The sequence below is a fragment of the Macaca mulatta genome, chromosome 1 (genome assembly GCF_049350105.2).
Source record: "Macaca mulatta isolate MMU2019108-1 chromosome 1, T2T-MMU8v2.0, whole genome shotgun sequence".
NCBI classification, from domain to species: Eukaryota; Metazoa; Chordata; class Mammalia; order Primates; family Cercopithecidae; genus Macaca; species Macaca mulatta.
In genome coordinates this window covers 84450305-84473964 of record NC_133406.1, presented here as the reverse complement: position 1 = coordinate 84473964, position 23660 = coordinate 84450305, and the positions used below count along the sequence as shown (strand labels likewise).

General features: G+C 46.7%; 1 protein-coding gene across 3 annotated transcripts in view; it reads left to right on the top strand.

Moving 5' to 3' along the window:
* The window catches only part of ITPKB (inositol-trisphosphate 3-kinase B), a 107495-nt gene that overhangs the window by 36569 nt on the left and 47266 nt on the right, over nucleotides 1-23660 (top strand). Inside the window, exon 3 of one of the 3 annotated variants that reach the window (XM_077938797.1) lies at nucleotides 9585-10354. The exons of the other annotated variants lie outside the window; for them this stretch is intronic. Within the exon in view, the coding sequence (XP_077794923.1) occupies nucleotides 9585-9605 (21 nt within the window). The 3' untranslated portion in view covers nucleotides 9606-10354. Of the gene's footprint in view, nucleotides 1-9584; nucleotides 10355-23660 lie in introns of those variants that run through there. 3 annotated transcript variants of the gene reach the window in all.

The following is a 23660-nucleotide window of genomic DNA, read 5'->3' as shown; positions in this document are numbered from 1 at the left end:
AATAATATCTTGCACTTTTTTTTCTTTACCCACTGAGACATTCCCCATTTTTCCTCATAATCACTTTCTCTCGCTTCAGCATACACACTTAGCCCTTGGCAGGCAAAGCGGAATCTTGGGTTCTTGTCAGAGCTAAGTGTTTAAGCTTCTGAAACACAGGGCATATTTAGTTTATTTTACTGTTATGAAAATAAACCACCTCCTGCAGTTACACCAGCTCAGATTTTCCCTCGATAGGGTCAGTGTGGATTATCTATTGGAGGAAAAAATATTTAATTAGAAAGGAATGAAATTCTCTTAGCTCCTTGAGGTTGGAGGGAGCTTAGGCAAGGAACAGTTAAAGGTAAAAACAAAAAATGCCAGGGGTCCAAGAAGCCACTATTGGAATGCAGTATCTGTTGGCTACTGGTTTAGCACACTGCCCCAGGCTTCCCAGTTGGGGCTCCACTCGGGTCCTAGACTGACAAAATGGGAAGGCACCCTCCCAATGGGTCTTCATTGCCATCTGCCGAATAAAGAGAATACCAGTAGTTGTATTTCGTGCATTTCTTGGAGCCGAATGATTGGACTAAATCTAGTCCCTTACTGTGCGAGCGTAGTCAACTTTGGTCATCTCTCTCTAGGCTTAGAGCCAGTTGTTGCCTGCCTTTGTAACCAGGTAGCCACAATGAGGCCATCAGAGGAGGATAGGCAGCCCTGCAGAAGGGAATCGTTTTTCTGTATCTCACTATGATGAAATAGGGCTAGCCGTCAAGTTGAATTTTCTCTTTTTTTTTTCCCGAGAGGGAGTCTCACTGTGTCGCCCGGGCTGGAGTGCAGTGGCGTGATGTTGGCTCACTGCAAATTTCGCCTCTTGGGTTCAAGCGATTCTCCTGCCTCAGCCTCCCGAGTAGCTGAGATTATAGGCGTCCACCACCACGCCTGGCTAATTTTTGTATTTTTTAGTGGAGATGGGGTTTTGCCATGTTGGCCAGGCTGGTCTTGAACTCTAGACCTCAAGTGATCCATCCACCTCAGCCTCCCAAAGTGCTGGGATTCCAGGCGTGAGCCACCGCGCCGGGCAGGTTGAACTTTTCTCTTGGGGGAATCATGTGCCTGCTCAACACAGATCTGGTGGAATTTTCTTGTCTCTTTCTCTTCCCTGGCATTTTCTCTGGTCTTAGGCAAGTATTTCCTGTCTTTTCTGATCCCCTGTGTGTGCATGGGACTTAGGGGAGAAAGGAGGAGGGAGTTTTCTGTTAAGGGAGCCACGGGTGAGCAGGAAATGGCTATTTGGTACCAGTTATTCTGCAGAATTAGGGAGCACTGGATGCTGACAAGGAGTCAGAAGGATTCAGTCATCATGACATCTGCAGTCACAACTGGGTGGGTTAGTGAGCGCCCCTGAAGTGTGTGTACTCATTTCAGGCACAGTCGGCAGCAGAATTCGGGAAGACTGTCCCACCCCTCCTACTCCCTGTGTGCTGGCAGTTTGCTGTGTGGCTCCATGGATCTGTGGAGCTTAAGAGATTAAGTCCTTGGAGAAAATGGGTAAAGTGAAGTTTTTAAGTAGGACTGTTGTTAGGAAGATGTTAGCACACTTAAGAGTTTGTAGGAATTCTCCTGTTGGGGTGTCACTTTCTGTTCTGTTGAAATGATACTTCTTCCAAAAGCTGAAGTTCTGGGCTTATATAGCAGGGAGCCTCGCTGCAGCTCACACACACCCTGCGTGGCTGGCTTCTGGTCAGAGTGCCAAAAGCATTTGAAGTTCCTGGAGGTGTGTTAGCATAAAGAATCAGTGTCATCAGGTAGCTGGGACATTGTGAGAAGTCTTGTCTATGTCTGTAGAAACAATTTCAGACTGACTGCTTGCTGGTTTCTCATTGAAGGCACTGTGTGCTCCATGTAGTGCTCTATGTAATCTAATGTCCAGAGTCAAAGCAAAAGCTGCAAAAGATGACAAACCCAGATCCAGAAAAAGACACAGCCCTTGACAAGGTGGTGAATTTCTTCTGAGCTTCCCAGCGTCTCTTTTTGTATTCTCTTCCTTGATTGAATTTTGTTTGCGTCCCACTTCCTTCTCATTCTGATAAGTGTAGAGGGGCTCAGAAGGTGGTGTTCTGCAGGCAGGCAATGTAGCCTTTGGGAAGAAGAAGCAGGCTCTGGAGTCAGAGGCTGAGTTTCAATCCTAGCCTGGCCAATGGCACTAGTATCATTCTAGGCAATGTATTTATTTTCTGTGAAAACACTTTCGGCATTGGGTGTATGTGGGAACTGAGCAATGTGGGTAAAGTGCCTTGCATATATAGTAAATCATATTAATAGCTGTGATGGTTAATACTGAGCATCAAATTGATTGGATTTAAGGCTGCAAAGTTCTGGGTTTTTTTGTTTTTGTTTTTGTTTTAAGACAGAGTCTTGCTCTCTTGCCAGGCTGGAGTGCCATGGCACAATTTGGGCTCACTGCAACCTCCGCCTCCCAGATTCAAACGATTCCTCTGTCTCAGCCTCCCAAGTAGCTGGGACTACAGCTGTGTGCCACCACGCCTGGCTAATTTTTTGTATTTTAGTAGAGATAGGCCAGGATGTTGGCCAGGATGGTCTCGATCTCCTGAGCTTGTGATTAGCCTGCTTCAGCCTCCCAAAGTGCTGGGATTACAGGCATAAGCCACTGCGTCCAGCCAGTTGCAAAGTATTGATGCTGGGTGTGTCTGTGAGGGTGTTACTAAAGGAGATTAACATTTGAGTCAGTGGGCTGGGAAAGGCAGACCCACCCTTAATCTGGGTGGGCACTATCTAATTAGCTGCCAGCATAGTTAGAAAATAAAGCAGGCAAGAAAACGTGAAAAGACTACACTGGCCAAGCCTCCCAGCCTACATCTTTCTCCCATGCTGGATCCTTCCTCCCCTTGAACATCAGACTCTAAAGTTCTTCAGTTTTGGGACTTGGACCAGCTCTCCTTGCTCCTCAGCTTGCAGGCAGCCTGTTGTGGGACCTGTGATCATGTGAGTTAATACTGAATAAACTCCCCTTTATATATGTACTTATCCTATTAGTTCTGTCCTTCTAGAGAACCCTGACTAATACAGTAGCTTAGTGTTTGTTTTTCTTTCTTTCTTTTTTAATTAATGAAGCTCTGCTGTACTGGGTGCTATGGAGAATATCCCAGAAAGGACTATTCTCAAAAAGCTGACAGTAAAGATGATACTGACTAATGTTCACTGAATGCTTAATATGCTCCAGGCATTGTTCTAAGTGGTTTGAATATTTTGGCTTGTTTAATCCTACTAATGACCCTGTGAGGTAAGTGCTATTAATACATCTATTTTGCAGATGAGGAAACTGAGACCCAGAGGTGTTAAATGACTTCTCAGTTGTCTGAGAAAATTTTAGTATGTGAACACAGTTTAGAGCCCAGACCTGCCTGGCTGCACTATCTGGGCTCTTAACTGCTGTAATCTATACTGCTGTAGTATAGGATAACACACTGGGGAATCTAAGAGTGTCGTCAGCAGCCCGGAGGGTGCTTGGCGGTGCAGAGATCCTCAGAGATCATCCTCCAGTCTCTGTCCTGCCCTTGCACCTTTCCTTTCTCTATAGCATTGTTGCTGTGACCAGGAGGCATTGCCTTAAGCCTTCCTACAGAACAGATGGCCCACTGAGTCCTTTCCTTCTAGATGAGACTTTTCTCAGATGGCCTGATAGTACCTTATTATCAGCATACTAGAAAGCCAGGGCTGCTTCCTTATGAGAGGTAGTGGGGGTGAGAGGAGGCCAGAGGGCCGTGGAGAGTTCAAGGAACCAAGAGAAAACTTAAGGCATTGTTCTTGCCTGCCAGCTCTTCCCTGTATTCTTCCCAGCAGTTGGTAGTTTCCAGGTGAGACTGGCTTTCTAGTTCTTTCTTGCACTGCCCAGCTCAGCCCTCTTAATTTTAAGCAAATGTGTGCAACAGGTTGGAGAGGGTACCAGCTTGAGATATGACCAGGGTAGCAGAGCTAGCCCTGTCTGGAGACTATCAGCAGATCTGTGTGAATGCAGTCAGCAGGATGGGATAAGAGGCCAGGTGCAGAGCCGAGCTCTAGCCCAGTGGCCTGGAGCAGGTAGGGCTGCCCCATTTGGGATGCTGCTTTCCATAACCTCCTGCAGATCATGCCTGTCCTCTTCCTAGTCAACCTGGGGAAAAGAGTCTTCCATATTTCTCCAGCCTCTGATGACTTAGTAATGACTCATTCATATATAAGTGAACAATACCTGTCACCGTGGCCTCTGTCTTTTCCAGAATTGGTTTAGTTGGTTTAGTCTGGGAGAGGCAAAATGAAACGTGAAGGCACACACTTTCCAGTCTTACTATTCTGAAAGGTTGGTCCTTCTCTAATTGGCTCAGTGCCTCCATACTCTGATTTAAGAGATGTTTCTCATCACCCCAGCAGTCAGCATCCCTAGCCCTGCCCTTTTGGCCTCTAAGGTCAGCTCTGGTCAGTTCAGAAATGAGCTGTCGTAGCTGCTTTAGGGATCTTAAGGAGTCTGTGACCTTTCTCATGTTTCACAGGAACAGAAATTTCCTGAAGATCCATTCTATGCCAGGCACTAGGCTAGGTGCTGTGGAAACAAAAGATAAACCAAACAGAGCTTCTGCCCTTAAGGTGCTGTCCAATTTGGGTGATTCCCCTTGGCCCCTTGACAGTTACACTGGTGACATTCTGGGGACAGAAAACAAGATTTGAACCGGTTTGGCAGACAGATTCAAAGCTGCCCTTCAGCCTACAGTGGTGTTCTGCCCCGGGGGAGTGTCCTTCCATCTGTCTGGAGAGCACAGTGCATAGGACCCTGCCTCTGAGTTGAGTGACTCCCAGCCTGTGGGCAGCCAATTGTGGCTGTGACCAGGGCTGCCCCAAGAGGGTTTGGGTCCTCTTGGGGACCCCTTATCACCCAGATATGAGGGCACATCTGCCAGGGTAGGCCACAGAACTGTGGTGTTCCTAGGGCCAGCTCTAGGTGTTCCTAGGAGAGTTCTGGGTTGGTACAGAGGACCCTAGAGAATTGTCTCTTTCACTTATGCCACCTGGGGCAGGTCCCCAGTATCTTCACCACTAATTGCCTCCCTTCTCTAGCTCCCATAGTCATGGTGAGGAAAAGTGACTTAAGTGCTCATCAGAGTGTTTGGGAGTACATGAAGCCCAGTTCGCCTGTCTGGTATGTTTGATTTCAGCTTATTCCTCAGATGAAATGGCCAGCCATTGTTTGCAGAGTTGGAGAATCAAGCACAAAGAGATTCCCTCACCTGACCTCTGGACACCCATCTCTCCAGGGATGATGAGGAGGAGAACTAAGGCCTTCCTTGCTGATGCCGGGGCTGTGTCTGCATCACAGTGCTCTCTTGTCTAAAGGGGGAAATTCTATTTCTTACTTTGCAGCACTGTGTATTCATGATCTTTTCAGATTTGCTTATTGGTGCAGAAAGGGGAAAGAGCCTAAAGTTTCTCAAATCTTTGCCAGACACTGTACCGTGCCTCTAAATGCATCATATCTTAATCCCTCCTCACAACAACTATTACTGTTTTCATCTTTCAGAGAGGGAGACAGATTCAGAAAGGTTAACCAAGTTGTGACAGGCACCTAGCCTGAATCAGTGGATTTCTTCCTGGACTTACCAACATTTAGTTGACGCTTGCCCAGGTTTCTGCTTTGGTGAACTATGTCCTATTGCTCTCAGATAAGAACACCTCCAAATTAACATGAATCCGTTTGTTTGGTGGTAGCTGATATGATTTGTTCCCATGAGGCCTGGATGAATGAACTTCATGGTTGTGACCTCTTTTTAATTAGTGACGCTGTACCTGTCCTTTCTGTAGGAAGCTGACATCATTGAGTGTGATCTGTGTGCTGGGTTTTTTCCTGGGAATGGGGACAGGTTGTGCTAACCCCCCTGCCCCTAGTCGGGTGCTGCAGAGGACACTCAGGCCTCAGGGAATGGCTTAGGCTACATCACCTCTGCAGTTTGTCAGCTCTGAGATTCTCAGGCCTTAGTAAGCGTGATGAGACAGGAAATATTCGGAGCCCTAACCAGATGTAAAGACTGTGTGTGTATGTGTGTGTGTGTGTGTGTGTGTGTGTGTTTCCTCACTGCTAGTGCTAGCTATGAGTTCTATGGAGAAGGCCAGCCATCTTAGCAGTTGCTTGGTCTCCAAGGGGACCCCGAGAAATAGCAGCAGCTAATAATGCTCCAAGCTAGTAATTAATACTCTAACTAGAAATGATGTTCTCAGGAAACAGTAGAAAATACAGGGGCCGGGCATGTGCCATTTCCTCTCTAAGCTTTGGCTTTGTTGGAAGTGGAAGCCGGTGTCCAAGATAGTAAAATAAGTCACTATCTATGTGCCGGGGATGTACATTATAACTAAAACTAGCTACCAGGGAGCACCTTATATGTGCCAAGCATCTGTGTTGAGAGAGAGAGAGAGACACACACACACACACACACACACACACACGCATATCTATGTGTATATATATGTGTGTATATATTTAAAATTAAGTCTCAATCCCATATCAAAACCATGAGATAGATATTATTGTCCCCATTTCACAGATGTGGAAACTAAGGCTTAGTGAGATTAAGTAATTGGTCTAAATTCACCCAGCTAGTGACTAGTAGAGCCAGGGTTTTAATCCAGCATAGTGAATTCCAGAGATTCCCAGGTAGGGGCATTAATGGGTGACTAATAGGCCAAGCTGGATGCCCTGGGCAAGGAGCAGGAAGGAGCTGAATGGAAGAAGCAGCAGCATGTAAGTGCATATTGGAGGGCTGGGAGTAATTAGTCTTTTCCCTCTGCTCTGCCTTTTTCTTCTCCTCTTCCCTTTGCTGGCCCTGCATCTGTTTCCTCCCCCTCCTCACCACTTCCTTCTCTTTTCCCTCATCTTACTGTCTTGCCCCCTGGGTTTGGGGGGCTCACAGTGGCATTGTGGGCTCTGCCATAATTTATCCACTTCCCTTCTTGTCTTCTCCCCCATATCCCCTCCCTCCTGTCCTTCCCCTCTTCCCTCTTGCCATTTGTCTTCCAATTCTGCTGCACACTGATTCTTGCTGCTGCTGCCAGAGGACAGAGTGGGATGGGGCAGAGCTATGTTCTATAGGGGAAGGGGGAGGCCCCACAGGTAGTGTCAGGTCTGCTGCAGGTGTGAGAAGAGAGAGAGGATGGCGGGGTCAATGCTCGGGCAGCTGGCCTGGGTGAGAGTGTGGGAGATGCCTGGACTGCTTGCCCTGTCAGTGCAGCCAAGATCGTGTTGGCGTCTGTGGAGTCACGCAGGACTGCCACTCCCTGGGCTGAAAGTTAACCGATCCCCCTTCCCCACCCTTCCATACATTAACTGCCATAAAATGCCGTGAGTGCCAATCTCACTTTGCACAATTGATTTATTTAAAACCAAAATATGGACCTTCAGTCTTTTATTAGTGGTTTTGGCCTAGAATGTTAATCAAGATAATTTTGACTCTTGATTTTTGTAATTTATCCTGTTCACTATCTTCTCCCAGCTTTTATTTATTTATGTATTTATGTATGTATTTATTTATTTATTTACTTACTTATTGAGACAGAGTCTCCCTCTGTCGCCCAGGCTGGAGTGCAGTGGCACAATCTCGGCTCACTGCAACCTCCGCCTCCCGGGTTCAAGCAATTCTCCTGCCTCAGCCTCCCAAGTAGCTGGGACTACAGGTGTGCATCACCACACCTGGCTAATTTTTTGTATTTTTGGTGGAGATGGGGTTTCATCATGTTGCCCAGGCGGGTCTCAAACTCTTGACCCCAGGTGATCCACCCACCTTGGCTCCCCTGAGTGCTGGGATTATAGGTGTGAGCCATGGTGCCTGACCCCTTCCAGCTTTTTGAAAGAGTTGGAAAAATGAGGAGACCTAAATTCAAATACTGTCCTGGTAACTTTTTAACTGTGGACCTTGATCGAGCCAGATCAAAGTTTGATTTACCCAGTGGTTTTCAACCAGGAGTGATTTTGGCTGTTAGGGGATGTTTGGCAATGTCTGGAGACATTTTTGGTTGTCACAACTGTAAGGGTGGTGCTCCCAGCACATAGTGGGTAGAGGCCAGGGATGCTGCCGACATCCTCCAGTGCACAGGATGGCAGAGAATTACCCAGTTGAAAATGTTCATATTGCTGAGGTTACGAAACATTGATGGCTGAGCCTGAGTTTCTTTACTACAAAATGAATATAATAATACCTGGCTCCCTGACTTGGAGGCTCAAATGAGATAAGATGTGTAAAAGTACCTGATAAAACTGCACAGTGCTCTGTGGGTGCCCAGTTCATCAGTTGATCAGTTAAAATTGAGGACACGCCATACCAATTGGTAATGTTGCTATCACTAATTAAAGAAGTCATAGAAAGTTTGACTAGGATCAGACTCAGGAAAGAACCTTCTAGGGTCCTAATAAAAGCAATTTCCAATGTTCTTAAGGGTCTGTTATCAATAGCCTCTAGGGGTACAATTGTTTTAACAGCTTCAAAACTGTTCAACCATACTTGGACACATATTTTCTTTTTCTATCTTTTCATGCACCTTGGTGAAATGTGAACACATTCTCTATGGCATTCTTCCTGATTTTGTAGCCTGCATCAAAAGAAGAAATGATATTGGTTTGTTGAGACTTTTTCTTAATGAACCCATGTAGACTTTTAGTGATTTCTACCTTTCCCTGTAAATGCTCACAAATCACTTGTTCAGTAATCCAGCCCTATGTTTACCAGTCTGAAGCTTTCAGAATCCAATTTGGCAAAATGTTAGGCAAATAGTTACCCATCTTTAGTCCTCTGACACCTCTTAAAAGTTATTAGCAATGGTTCTGTGAATGCAGAGTTGAGTTCTTTCAGAGCTATGTCTGAAGACAAGGTGTGCTGTGAGAACCCATTGTGGGTGGGGCCGCATGGATCATTTGAATTCTTTTTTAAAAGCGTTGATGTGGAGCTTTTTGAGTAAACTTGAGTTATCCAGGAAAGGGGAATAAGGTACAAATCACCTCTCTGACCCATGGTGTCAGCACAGGGCTATAATTCAAAAACGTGGGACTGGCTCCTATGACTGTAGCAGTTTTAAAAGTACAGATTGTGATCTTCAAATGGGGATCAATTTAGATGGTTACAACCAATATGCTTTAATAAAATAGAATATGATAGAGTAGAATAGAAAATAACAGAATTCATTGCACAAAGAAATGTTAAGTACTGTTGTGTGAAACTTTTGTTTTCAGTTGTATGTGTCTGTGTATATGAAGAATATACTGAGCATACCATAAATTAGATTGCTTACAAAACATGTCGGTCGGGGGACAGGCAGTGATCGCTACAGACCCAATAGGAAGTGGTTCTAAAGTCTAGAAATTAAATTCTAAAGCAATGACTCTTAGGCAGGGGTTTTCCTAATATCTGTGTGCAAAGAGCTGCCCAGCATCGCTGGACAGCAGTTTAGACCAGCTAGGGAAAGGAAGGGAATGGTGGAGGGTCTGACTGCTTCCAGAAGCCCGAAGAGATCTCAGCTCAGTGTCTTGTGTGTTCTTCTTCTGAGCTTTTGGCTGTCACTATTCCCAACAGAAACTGCAGTCCTGCTCCTGAGAAAGCAGAGCTGGGTGCTGTCTGCTCACCGAAGTTGACCAGAAGTGACTCTTGTAATGTGCTACCTTTGAAGGCTTCTGGACCACCCTGGAGGACAGCAGCACCCAAGCCAGGACTCACATGCCTGCCTTGCTTCCTGAGCAACCGAACTTTATTACCATCACACTTGAAGCAGTTCATCCGGGATTTGTTTGAGGCAAGAGTTCCCAGGCCCAGGAAAAAGCTAAAAGCTGTGGACTTAGGAGCCAGATGTTGAGATTTTGTTGTCTGCTGATTGTGCGCTCTTGTCAGGAAAGGAGAAGAAGGAGAAATGAGAGTATATTCACAGTTGCATGGGGAGTTTTTTACCCTTTTCTTTTTTTGAGACGGAGTCTCGCTCTGTCACCCAGGCTGGAGTACAGTGGCGCCATATCCACTCACTGCAAGCTCCGCCTCCCGAGTTCAGGCCATTCTCCTGCCTCAGCCTCCGGTGTAGCTGGGACTACAGGCGCCCGCCACTGCGCCTGGCTAATTTTTGTATTTTTAGTAGAGACGGGGTTTCACCATGTTAGCCGGGGTGGTCTCAATCTCCTGACCTCGTGATCCACCCGTCTTGGCCTTCCAAAGTGCTGGGATTACAGGCGTGAGCCACTGCGCCCGGCCTCCCTTTTCTTTTTTTAAAGAAGTTGGCCTATTCTTCCAACCTGAGTATTTATATATTGAGCACTAACAATTCTACATTTGAAGAATAAATCCCCTTAGTGACATGCTACCTTCAGCTCTCATTCTTGGGACTAAACTGAGTGGTGACTTGGGGGTGGCTTTACCTTTTAGTGGCCGGCTCAGAAATAGCCAGCACACTTTTGACACAGACTGCCAGGCTCTCTGGCGGAAGACAGAGGCTTTGGAGCCCAAGTTTAGCCTCAGCTGTTCTATGGCAGTGTAGGGTGAGAATTGGACCTGGTGGTTTATGTTAAGAAGTCCAGGGCTGCAGAATGGGAATGCTTTCTTTAGAAGCTTACCCCCTGAAAAATAATTTCTACTTTCCTATTTAAAGGGGCTTTTGAACTTGTGTTTATGAAATCTGTTCCCGCCATTTCATGTGACTTGGGACATAGCAGCTGGGATGATGTTCTTTTTACCCAAATGGAAAGTTGGGCTAGGGCCTGTGGAAAAGCTGGAGAAGTTTAAAAGCCAGGCAAGCAGGATTATAAAAAACAAGAACCAGGAAAAAAAAAAAAAAAAAAAAAACCCACATGATCTTGAGAGGCAGCCTAGTGTAATGGAAAGAGTATAAGCTTTGGAGTCAGATGACTTAGAGTTGAACCCTAGCTCTGCTCCTTGGACATATTGCTGAATTTCTTCCATTTCCTCATGTATAAAACTTGAAAGTTACAGGGTTTCGAAGACTCCAGGAAAAATAAATGCATGGCACCTTGCATGTAGTAGGCCCTTGATAAATACTGATTCCCTCCCAGGCATTTTATCTTTGTTTTTCTGGGGCTCTTAACTTTTCTTCACTGGTCCTTGGTAGGCACCCATTTGGAGTTCAGCAGGTACCTGGGAGCCCAGAGGAAAAAGAGTGCTACAGACTCCAGGTGGGCCCTGGGTGACCACTGAACCCACCTTCATGATTAGGACCCACGCAACACAGAGCTGCTTCCAGAGCTCTGGGGGATTTGCTATTAGCTTGGGGTAGTTTAAAATTGAACCCATCACAGTGACACGATGGGGAGACATAAACAGAACATTTGGGAGCAGAGCACAGCTGCTAAGGTGGCATGGTAGACTGCTCGGCATTATAGCATTGTTATTTATTAGGGAAAGTTGAAATTGGTCAGAGAACAAAGTTTTTCTAAAGACCTCAGTCTTAGGACTAGCAGTCTCTTTTCAGTGTTCCTCCGTAAAAATTTTTTGCTCTGCTCTATATTGGGCCAAATGCACTAGCCAAAATACTATTTTGCAAATTTCAGGGGAGGGGATGCGGCTGCTCATTCTGGGCCCTCCCCTTCCTGCTGTTGACTCAGGCCGGGCTAAGGCGTTCTGTGCTGCATTTGGGGGATTTTCTGGGGCTGATTTTAGAATGCCTGCTCACTGTGCGTGCAGAGCCCCCCCAGTCAGGCCCCATCCCAGCATGGCTCCTGCCTCTCTCATCTGAAGCCTCATGAGCTGAGGCTGGGAAGAGAATAGAAGACACTGGTCATATGCATGTGCCCACAGTTTGTTTGTGGAAGAGATTATACATTCATATTTCCAAAGAGAAAAAACGAGTTTTTTTTTAAATGTAGCAAAGTGTACATAACATAAAATTCACCATTTTAACCATTTTAAGTGCACAGTTCAGTGTCATTACATCCATTCACACTGTCACACAGCCATCACCACCATCCGTCTCCAGAACGTTTTCATTTTCTCAAACTGAAACTCTACCCTTAAATAATCCCTCTCCCCTCTCTCCTAGGCCCCTACAACCATTAATCTACTTTTCTGTCTTTGTGAATTTGCCTATTTTCAGTACTTGGGATAAGTGGAGTCATACAACATTTGTCCTTTTGTGTCTGGATTATTTCATGTAGCATAATGTGTTCAAGGGTCATCCCTGTTGTAGCATGTGTCAGAATTTCCTTCCCTTTTAAGGCTGAATGATAATCCATTGTGTGTCTATATCACATTTTGTTTATCCAGTCATCTGCCGATGGCACTTGGCTTGCTTCCACCTTTTGGCTATTGCAGGAAGCCAGTTTTGACGTGTTGAGATGCAGGCCTGATTTCCCTGCCTGCTTGTGAGGTAGGTGGACGCGTTGAATTGACGGTCCTCTGTGTGAGTGAAGTGTGTGCGACTGTGTCTGAGTGTCTGTCCTTCTCAGTTGACGTAAATACTAGGGTTATGAAAAGTCCTGTTTTATATCTGAAGAAACTCTCCCTGCCCACTGGCTTGTCAGAGCCTCTTGATGAAAGGGTAAACAGGAGGTGAGTGCTTGACGTAGGAGGAGTGAGTTCTGCCTCAGCCTCCTGCCCTGGAAAGTGTGTTTACTGCAGGATGCTGTAGGGATGAGAGGACCAGTTTGGGGGCCTGAGAGCCCCAGATCAGGACCAGTCTCAGAATTTCTTTCTTGTGTGACTTTGGCTAGGTCACTTTAACTTTTCTGAGCCTGGTTGTCTACATCTAAGAGGATTTTGGGGTCCGTATTTAATGTAACATATCAAAAGCTGTTGCCCGGTGCCTGGCTTATGGTATGTGTTCAGAACATCTTCTCTTCCTTAAAGAAATGCTTATACACTGTTGGTGGGAGTGTAAATTAGTTCAACCACTGTGGAAGACTGTGGCGATTCCTCAAAGACCTAAATACAGAAATACCATTCAATACAGCAATCTCACTACTGGGTATATACCCAAAAGAATGTAAGTCATTCTATTATAAAGACACATGCACATGTATGTTTATTGCAGCACTATTCCATAATGGCAAAGACATGGAATCAACCCAAATGCCCGTCAGTGGTAGACTGGATAAAGAAAATGTGGTACATATACACCACTGAACACTATGCAGCCATAGAAAGGAATGAGATCATATCCTTTGCAGGAAGATGGTTGGAGCTGGAGGCCATTCTCCTCAGCAAACCAACACAGGAACTGAAAACCAAATACTGCATGTTCTTATAAGTGGGAGCTAAATGATGAGAACACATGGACACATAGAGGGGAACAACAAATACTGGGGCCTTTTGGAGGGTGGAGGGTAGGAGGAGGGAGAGGATCAGGAGAAATAACTAATGGGTACTAGGCTTAATACCTGGGTGATGAAATAATCTGTAAAACAAACCCCCATGACACAAGATTACCTAGGTAACCTGTACATGTACCTCTGAACTTAAAAGTACACAAACACATATGCATGCACACACACACACACACACACACACACACACACACACACACACACAAATAAAACCTTCCCACAAAGACCCACAAAAACTTTCTCCTCCTTTCTCCACCAGGGTAGTTAGCATCTTGCCAGGGAGAGACCTTGTTGTATTTACCTATAGGATTCTCCTTCCCTGGGCCTACCACAGTACCTGGCCTGCAGTAGCGGCTGCTGGTTGGATGCTTATTAACTTTATCCTGGACGCTCTCTGGGAAACAAAGGCTGTTCCACAACAAGACTTTCCAAAAATGTTCTGAGAAAACACAGCTCCAGTGGAATCAGCACAGAGCCTTCTAAGGGGGCGGGCTTTGAAGATAATATTATTTATTTGGATGGGTAAATTCTGGCTTGTTTGAAAAACAAAAACCTAATACTGGCCTCATTACTTTTTTCGTCATTGCCCCTTTGTCTGTGGGTAGAGTGCTTTTGAGAGATTATTGGTTGGAACTTTAAAAATAGGCCAGTTGTCAGATGTCTTGGCACAAAAACATATCCCAGTGGCTTTCTTTAGGAATTTTCATAAAACTAAACGTCTCTCCTTGGAGAGGACTGTGTTGATCACCATCTGCTGAATACCCTAAAGAGGTCAGAAAACAAACTTGCTCCCAAGCTAGTGGAACTAGCCAGTGGAATCCAGATGTCAGTAAAGTGGGGAAGAGCTTGTTTGTTGGGGGAAAATGGAGTGGTTGGTAATGGGAGCAAAAACAGTCCATTTTTTCTGGACCCTTCTCCCAACTCCCATCCCAATCCCTACCCATCTGCCTTTGTCTTTATCAATGAGAGTCCTACCAGCGTCCTTGGATGGTTTTGTGGGTCAAGCAGAGAGAAGGGTACAAAGACTGTTGGTGGCATTCCAAATGCCAGGTGAAAGGGAAAGGAGAAAGTTCTAGCATAAAAGCTCTGCTTGGGACCCAGCAGGCGGCTCTGGCACAGCTGACTGTGGCAGCAGCTCTGTGGTCTGGGCAGCCCCTGAGTAGCCTGCTGATTGTGACTGGCTTCATTAGCATTTTGGGCAGTGGCCCCCGAGCAGCTGGGCTGCTGCTGCCAAGGGTTGCTTTGCAGATGGAGGACCTCCCATTCTGTCCTCTCCTCTTGGCCCTCATTACTATCTAATGCCAAAGATAGCAGAGTGGAGGTGACTCTTGGCTTGGGTTCTGTGGGACCCTGAACACATGAGACAATCCTGATGGGGGACGGTTAGGAGTAGGGGGGGTTTACATTCTGAGTTTCCAGGAACAGCTCTGCAAAACAGCTCCCCAAGGGGTTTGGTCTAATTTGTCTTTGCATTTCCAGTGCCAGCATGGTACCTGCCACATACAGGGGCTGCAGTTTAAAAGGCTATGCTCTTTCCTAGAACACTCAAGGGCTGCAGGGATCTCTTGTATGATAATGTCACTATTTGCCATTTCATAATGGCTTTATCATTGCTGAACCCTATCAGAAGTGTGAACCCTATCAGAAATGCTAAGCCCATTTGTTTATTCTTGCCAGAGGCTCGGGCCTGAGACTTGGTATGGCTTCTACTTTGGGTGTATTTATCCTAAGCAAAACTTAGGGTGATTGGGAGCTTTCTCCTGTTTTTTTTTAAAAGTAGCTGTTACAGAGACTCCCTTGGCTGGTCCTGGCAAAGATCCTTGAGGTGGTAGGAGCTGCTCTTTCCTACTCCCCAGGGGCCTGGGGGAGTTGGTGAGCTCCTTGAGGAAACTCAGAAGCAGTATCTTTTTAATGTTTTTACCTCCATCCCTGTGGTCTTGAGTAGAGAGCTGCACCCAAAAGGCCCCTTGACAATGAGGAGCAATGGTGATGCTGCCCAGCTAGAGATCCTGCCCACAGCTGGTATCTGTGTGGCCCCCTCTGTGCCAAGCAAGGCCACAGGAGGGCATGAGGGCACTGTGTCTCTAAGTGCTACCTACAGTGCTGGAACTGCTGGGGCTGCAGTTTCATGGAACCCCTCAGTTTTGCCAGCCTCAAGTTGACAAGTGCAAAAGCAGATGTGATTTCTGAGCTCATTCATGTTCCTTTACAGCGGGCAGCACCCTCGGTCTCAATGGAAAAAGCTGTTCCAGGGACAGAGGGTAGAAGCTCTTTCTATGTTGGCCTCTGAGCTGGAGGCTGGAAACAAGGGATCAGGGTGTGATGTGGCAGGGCAGATGGCATAGAAGACTCCAAACCCTAGTGTTCCCTTTCGAGGCCCACTTTTGGTTGCTTCACTGTGGATAGTGGGTGAGATTTTTGTTTTCATCCAAGGATGGAAGCCATAGACTTATGACTCTGAAGAGCTCTCTTACGAATAATTTACGGTTCTATAGCTCATGGTGGAAATATCTGGCAGCATTCTGCACTATTTCTGCCTTCTCTTCTTGATTAGAGTTTATTTTATTCCACTCTGATCTTATTTTGGCCCAAGTGTAAATGACGCTATAGAAAGATTCCTTTTTAAAATATTCCTTTTTGCTCACTGACTACAAATATACAGTACTAGAGACCCAAGGCAGCAAATGACTTGTGCCACATCAGTGAGGCAGGGCATTGGTCCCTGCCAGCACATGGTGATGTCACTCCCTGGAGTTTCCAGATTATAGCATCCCAGCCTGAGGCTTGAAGACCCAGGGGACTTCTGTTGTCACAGCACAGTCAAATCCTCTTGGCAATAACCCACTCTCCTTGCACGTTTTTCTCTACCTCCAGTTCTGCTCTATCCCCTCCCATTGCCAGAAAAGTTAGCCACATATCGCCCCCAGGACACGGTGGCAGATGTGCACTTGGCACCCCAGGACAACCCTTAGGAAAAATGGACACACACCCAAACCCTTTGGGAAGTCCTTTTTCGACATTGTGCACAGTTACACATGATCTTTCATGAAAGAATCCTAGATGGGAAACATGTGGCAGGAGATCTCCTTTTAGTGCCAGATAGTTATGGAGTCCTCTGGTCTTTAATGAGTTTTATGTTGTGTTATGTCTGTGCTGGGGTGGAGGGCACGTTACACCACAGGCTGACGCAGGTTCGGGGTCCCAGAGGACACACAGAGGCAGCGCAGGAGCTTTGGGTTTTTCCCACTGAGCTAAAGGGAGTTTGGGGGGTTTGATCCTTTTGAATTTCCCCCATTTCCCCAAAGGCCGAGCTCTGGACTTGGCACTTAACAAGAAATGCTCCTGGAGACCCCAATCTAATCATGGTATCTCAGTGAACCCCAGGGAATTTTTCCACTTCCTTTTGAAACTGACTATGGCTTCTCTTTCAATCTATACTAGACATGTCCAGGAATGAAATAAGGTCCACTGGGTGACTAGGGAGTTGGAGACATTCTTCAGCCAGCCAGAGCCTCACTGTTGATTCAAAAGCAGATGCTTCTGTGACTTGCCCCTGCCCGCCCACCCCCGTGGCCTCATTAGAGCAGACAAAACTGGTTTGGAAGCCTGCTGGCCCACATGGCTTTCCCTTGGGTTCTGCTGAAGTGTCCTGGTAAACCCTCTAGGGCGGGGGGGCAGGGGGAGGCAAGGGCTTTATCTGCCATTCCCTTTAGCAACTTGCCTTGTTAACCTGGGGTTGCTTTCTGCAGTAATGTCTCAGGTTGGAATCGTCATCATCCCCCTCCTCTTCTCCCTCACTCTTTCTCCTTTCCTCCCCTGTCATCAGTTCCTTGTCTTGGCACCCAGCAGCCAGCCACTTCATTTCTCCAGCTCCAGAGCTTCATGGATGAGAAAGTGGAATTTTTTTTCCTTGTACAATGTTGTGGAGCTTTTAATTAGTTAACTCATGTGTCCATTTTATGAACAATGAATTAAACACCTGTTACATGCTGAACATTCCAGCCCAACAAGCCCTGGTGCCTGCCCTTGAGGACCTGGAGATGTCACTGGTCACAGAGACATGCAATCAGATCACAGAGTCATTGGGTAGAGGCTGCAGGGAGGCCCATGAGGGCAGGGCCATGCTGTGTGGGTGCAGACAGGGAGGAACAGCTACTGCCCTGGGGCCTGCTGGGAGGCCCAGAGCTCATCTGTGGAGGCTCTGTGGGAGAAGGGACAGTCAATAACTGTTGAGTTGGACTTCAGTGACTGGACTTCAATTTACTGTTGAGTTGGACCTTAGTGGCTGGACAGGGAGGAAAGACGATTCCAAGTTGAAGGTCCACGTGAGCAATGGCCAGGAGAACTGAGAGAATGTGGCGGGACCGGGAAATGGTGAGTGGGTCGATGTCACTAGGACTTAGGGGCAGGGGTGGGGCAGAGCGGGCCTGTGTGGAGCCAGGGTGCTGAACACTGAGCTCAGCACGAGCTGAATTTTGAAGTGCCACATTCTAAGGAAATTAAAATATCCTGTGGATGGCAAGAGGACAGGTTGAGTTTTGAAAGGGGTGTCCACAGATGGAGGTGTAGGGAGGTAGCTCTGAAGACAGGGACTCTTGGATGAATCTCTTACTGTGTTGTTCCCATTAAAGGGCTGTTTCCCTCTTAGGGCAGAGGCCACCTCCTTCATTCCCCACCTTGGCTTCAATGTCTACTCAGGCATTCAAAGGGAAAAGGAAAGCAATGTTTTTTCCTGACCCCATTCCATTCTCCCTGTGTAGGACCTGTGAGTCGCCTGTGCTTATTGGAAGAATAGCTGTCTGTGAATCCAAATGCAGGCCTTCCATGCAGGCTTTCCAGGGAGGATGTTGGGGTGCACAGGTTGACTGATCTGCTCCCTAGCTGGTGCTGGTCTCCTTCTGGAAGCGTGCACTAGGCTGGCCAGCTGGAGAGTGAGTATCTGGTAACAGATGAGCAAGTGCTTCTCCTACTTTGAGTTTCTTGGGGGTGATTCTACACTTGCTTTCACATATCCTTCTGGTAACACCTGACCTGGTGCCATTTCCTTCCCCTTCGTTTTGTTCCTAATGGCCCCAACATCAGTGCTGCACGCGAAAGGTGAGAGAATTCTTGGCAGGTGAGAATTGGGTGCTGTGAAGAGGTTATTTTTCTACTTATGGAAGTTCATTTACTCTTTGGATTGGAAATTTCCCTGACACTCAGAAAGCCAGATGGTTTGTCAATATGGAACATGCCTTAGGGAATTAGTAGGATATCCATGCCTTCTTTGACTGGAATTTAATATTTCCCACATTGGCCCAGCAATTGAACAAAATCTCTTTGCAATGAAGTACCTTCATTTCTTTAAAATGAAGTTTGGTAAGATGAAAGCTGTGTTCTGAGGCACAGATGTTGTAAGATGTTTGGTGGTTGACTCGTCCAGCCTGTCCTTGGGTAGCTGGCTTTGCCATTTTCTCAGATGGAGAAAGGAGAGATGGAATGATGTGTTGCTCAAACTCAGTTTTAGAATGGAGCATCAAGTCAGGGGGACTCTGAGTTCAGCTAGAGCTTAGATTAGTTGCATGTCTACACTCCCCTTCCCCCGCCACTGTCTCCACTTCACAGATGACTTATACTACACAGCAAGCAGGAGGGCCTTTGACATGGGTCGGGGGCCATGGGGCATAGCATGGTGGAGAAGAATGGGTTCTTGGTACATAGACATGGGTTCAAATCCTGTTTCTGATGAGTCCTGTGACCGGGAGCAAGTCATGGCATCTGCCTGAGCCTCTGTTTTCTTACTGGTGAATCCAGGTCATCTTAGTCCCTGTAATCAGCTGCCTCACAGGGCTGTTTTGAATATCATAAGAAATAATGGATGAGAAAGAGCTCCATCAACTCTACAGGTATTAAGGGAGAAAGGAGAGAAAAGGAAAAGCAGAAAGAATCATGTAGGCAGTGGGTTCCTTTATGCTGGGCTGCTCAAAGCATGAAGGGGGAAGTGTTGCAGAGTTGGGATTCCCCAGCCCTCTCTGCCTTGGGACAGTTGTCATACATTCCCAGGGTCTGTGTCTTCTACCCAGGTTTATGCAAGCGTGGACAGCACAGGTGACAGGTTGTAGTGCTGGCTGCCCCCTCTAGGGCCTGGCTTCCCTCAGAGCATCATGGTGTAAAGTATGAGGTAGAAGGTAGGTGTGAGTCTGTGGGCAGACAGACCTGTCTTGGGCAGAGCTGCTTGGGATGACACAATCCAGTCTGATTCCACCCACTTTGGTAGGTAGAACGTGGCCAAATATAGCTGGAGTCTCCCTGTAAATATACACCTCCTCCTGAGACTCAACTTGCAGAGAAAAAGGGACTAGGGATAGAGAACAAAGGCTGGAGATGCCCCAGATGCTTGAGTGGCTGCCCTGCCTGTCTCCTATACCACTTTCAGCTTCTTTTATCTTCCACAGCTCCTCCCCAAGGAAGTCTGAATCTCGTTCACTAAAGGGGTCCCCTCTGAAGGGTACCATCAGCCCACAGCCTCTCTAAATACCAAACACAAGTCAATCCCAGGTGCAATTTGTTTATTAACAATCATAAGTGTCACTTACAGAAGACCTTGTATGTGCCAGGCAATGCCCTAGTGCAGCTAATTCCTAGCACAGCCCAGTAAGGGAAGCAGCCTTATTTTACAGATGAGGAAACTGAGGCTCAGAATGAATGAGTGGCTTTACCCAGGTCACATGGTGGGCAAAATGCTGGAGCTAGGACTCAAATTTCTGCTTGCTTTGCTCCAAACCCTTTGCTCTATCTCGCTACCTCGCCTTTCACTGCCAGTACACAGAAGTCCCTTTGGTCCTTCTCTGTTCTCAAGAACCCTGAATGGCCTGCTGAATGTTATTTACATTTTCCTAGCTCTTTTGGGCCACTTTGACCAAACACTAGCCCAGTGGTTCTTGCCAAGACTGCACTTTGGAAACATGTGGGAGCTTAACAAATAAATCCCTGTGCTAGACTACACTCCGCACTGACTAAGCCAGAATCTCGGGGTGGGGGGGACCCAGGCAACAATGGTTGTAAAACTCCCAGGTGATACTGATGTGCAGCCAAGGTCAAGGACCACTGCATTGCCCTCCCAGCCTTCAGCTAGTGGTGGGCTTTTGACTACTGGAGATGAGATGGTGGCAGCTGCCTGGGGATCCTTTAGGAGGCCCAGAAATTCTTCAGCCAGGCCTTTAGGTGGACTGCCGACGTTGCTCCTACACTGTTTCCCCATAGCTCTGAGCCTTTTTATGTAATGCCCTCATTCAGCCTATGAGCTTATAAGCAGCTTGAGTCTGAACTCGCAGCTTGGACTCCTGAGTGACACATGCTGGAGTACAGGCATTTGTTTTGAAGGAGGTGGGGGGTATCATCTGGAGAGCTGGAAATTTTGTTTTGCAGGGTTACCAAAAACATGGCCAGCTAGTAGACCTGCATTTGCTGCCTTTTTTAGTGCCCAGGCTGAGGCATTTAAATGTTGTTGCAGATGGGAGAGGATGAAGCACAGATCCAAATCTGTACAATGCAAAATTATGCAAATTGGGCTTTAAAAGAAAATGATTATATTTAATTTTTAAATCAAACCTTTTACCTCAATGTAGGTATTTTTCTGTATGCCCCAGGCAATTGCAGGAAAGCAGCCTGGCATAGGGAAGGCCTGGGTTGCATCTGGGCTCTGGATTTATCAAATTTTTTGCACTTAGCAACTCTGTGCCCTTGCCAGGGTGGTTGTGAAGACCATCTTAGAGAATGGACACAAGCTCTCTTGCATAATGGTAGGCTCAGAGAACACACGCAACACACTAATTCACTAATTGCTTTCCCTGCCTTCTCTGCCCAATTTTACAGATGGAGGTGTCTGCAAGGTAAACTTTCTGGCTAAATCAAAGGTAAATGAAGTGTAACCCCTCAAGAGCAGAAGGGCTGGTTCTAGGTGGGAGTGTCATTCACAGGCTAGGAAGAAAGGAACAATCTGGCCTCTGGGAACCAGCAACACTGTCTGTGGACTGAGAAGCACCCCACGTTAGGTTTTCTCACCAGACCACTGGGTTTGACATGGTGAGAAGAGGCAGGTGGTTAATTTTCTGACCAAAGCGCTCAGCTGAAAGGCTATTAAGGATGGCATGAATAATTTTTGCCAGGTGAAGGGAGGGGAGTTTCAGAGAGCATGCATCTCAAAGCCTTGTCAGGGCAATGACTGGACCTCAGAGGCTGACCACTTAATAGCTGCAGACTTTTTCTTAGCAATGTGAAAGAGCATATCCACTTAGGGTAGTCACAAGGCGTATGTGTTGGGGTTGGCAGAGGTCTTGCATTTACCCAAGATGGGGTTGAACATTTTCCTGTTTGTCCCAGGGACAGGGTAGCTCTCTTGTGCCCTGTGGGCTTCAAGGCAAAAGGGCTTCATGAATCCTGGTGAGAAAAAGCGTTTAAAATTTATCTTGGCCAACAGTATCTTGGTTTAGTTCCTTCGATCTGACTTTCCTGAGTTGCATCCCAACTGGGCTGAGCCTGGTCTCTGAAAAGTCCCTATCATCAATATCCATTTCTTTCCAAACGCCCTTGCTGAAAAGCCTGGGGCCCCCTTTTCTTTCCTTCTTGTACTGTGGGATATTTGGTTTCCTTTTTCATAAGAATCGTGGGTAACTTAATACAAGTAATCATATTAGAGCTGACTCTCCACGCATCGGTTCACCAGCTGGTCCCGGAAAAGGACCCTACCTAACACATTCAGCATTGACTCTCTTGGGGAAGGAGCTGACACATTTCTGTTCCTCATGCTGGTTCTGGGATGCCCTCAGGCTTCCCTACCTCCCACCTCTCCGCCAAAAGGGACTTAGAATCTTTAAGCTGCCTTTCAAACCTCAAGGAATTTCAGGAACTCGCTTGCTCTTTTGGGGTCGCGCTGATTTGGGCAGCTGGGTGTGCCCCGCCCCCCTCCCCGCCCCAGCAGTCACGTCATGGAAAGGCGGGGGAGGCGGGTCCGTGCTCACGTGGTCACGGGCGCTGCGCTGCCTGGAGGCTCAGTTCTGGGCTTTCGGGGTTGAAAACCCCGCCCAGAGCTTAGTTTGAGGCCGTCTGAGGCCGCTTGAGAGCTGACCCTGCACTCACAGGTGATGTGTTAGGATCGAGGTGTGGTTGGTCTCCGTAAGCAGGTCGGAGGCACAGACGCTGGGCCAAGGTGTCAGCAGCAGTAGGAAATCTACTGGGTGTTGAGGCTTTTTACAGTTCCCTTTTCTCCCCGCCCTCTCCGCCTGGCTTGCGCTTTAACTCTTCCCAGGTTTGCTGCAGGGTTGGGAGTGAAGGCAGTTTCACTGGTGAAAAGGACGCTTTTAGAAGCCAGACTCCAAACTCTTTCCCCAGCAAAAATCGAATTTAAAGCAATAACCTTTAAGTTGAGTTTTAAACTGTGACATGTCCATTGTAGATCATTGGGTCAATACAGAAAACTATAAAGAAATTAAAATCACCCGTAGTCACCCTTTTAGACGTTTTCCTAATATTAAAAATACTGCTTTTATTTCTGCAAAATGTAATTTTAAGTATAGTCTTGAATGACTGATGAGGAAAACATTCGTTTATCTTCTTTCTCCTTTAAACACCAGTTCAAAAGGGTAGAATATCGACTTAGGTTAGTCCCCACAACTCAGCTTTTTTGAGACTATCCCAAGAACACAGAATTTCAGAGCCAGATAGTATTTTTGAGTTTATGTGGTTAATCTTTCCATTGTCTGGACTGAGACAAGTGATACAACTTTCTTGGGGTTTCGAAATTAGCTGCAGAGCTGGAACCAGAAGAACTCAGGAGTTCTGCCTCTGAAGTCAGGGTCCTCCCAAAACTCCAGGAGCATGGAATATCAGAGTTCACTTTTAGGTCAGAGATTTTAAATAAGATCAAAAGCAGAAAAGGGAAGAGGGGAGACAGGCAACCACATTTGAAAAGGGGCAATTTTCTTTGGAATTTTGGTACATTTTAATTCCTCTTACAAATGGAAACAAAGTGACATTTAAAAAATTCTGAATAGACGCTGTCAGCCATTGGAACAAAACACCTGCAGGAAGAGATATTGGGAGGCGGGGAGCTATATCTTAGAGAGACACCCAGTTCTTTGGGATATGAGTGCCAATCTCTGCAGAATTTGACACCGGGACTCCCCTAACCTGGGTGCTGGTGTCAGTGCTTCCCTGCAGGCCTGCCCTCTGGGCAACCATGTGCTCTCTTCCTCATCAGTAGCCCTCTGTGGAGGCATGCTCCCTGAGATGCCCCTCTTTCTGACATCCACTCTGGGCCTATGGCTCTCTTGCTGGGAGTATTGATACCTCTATT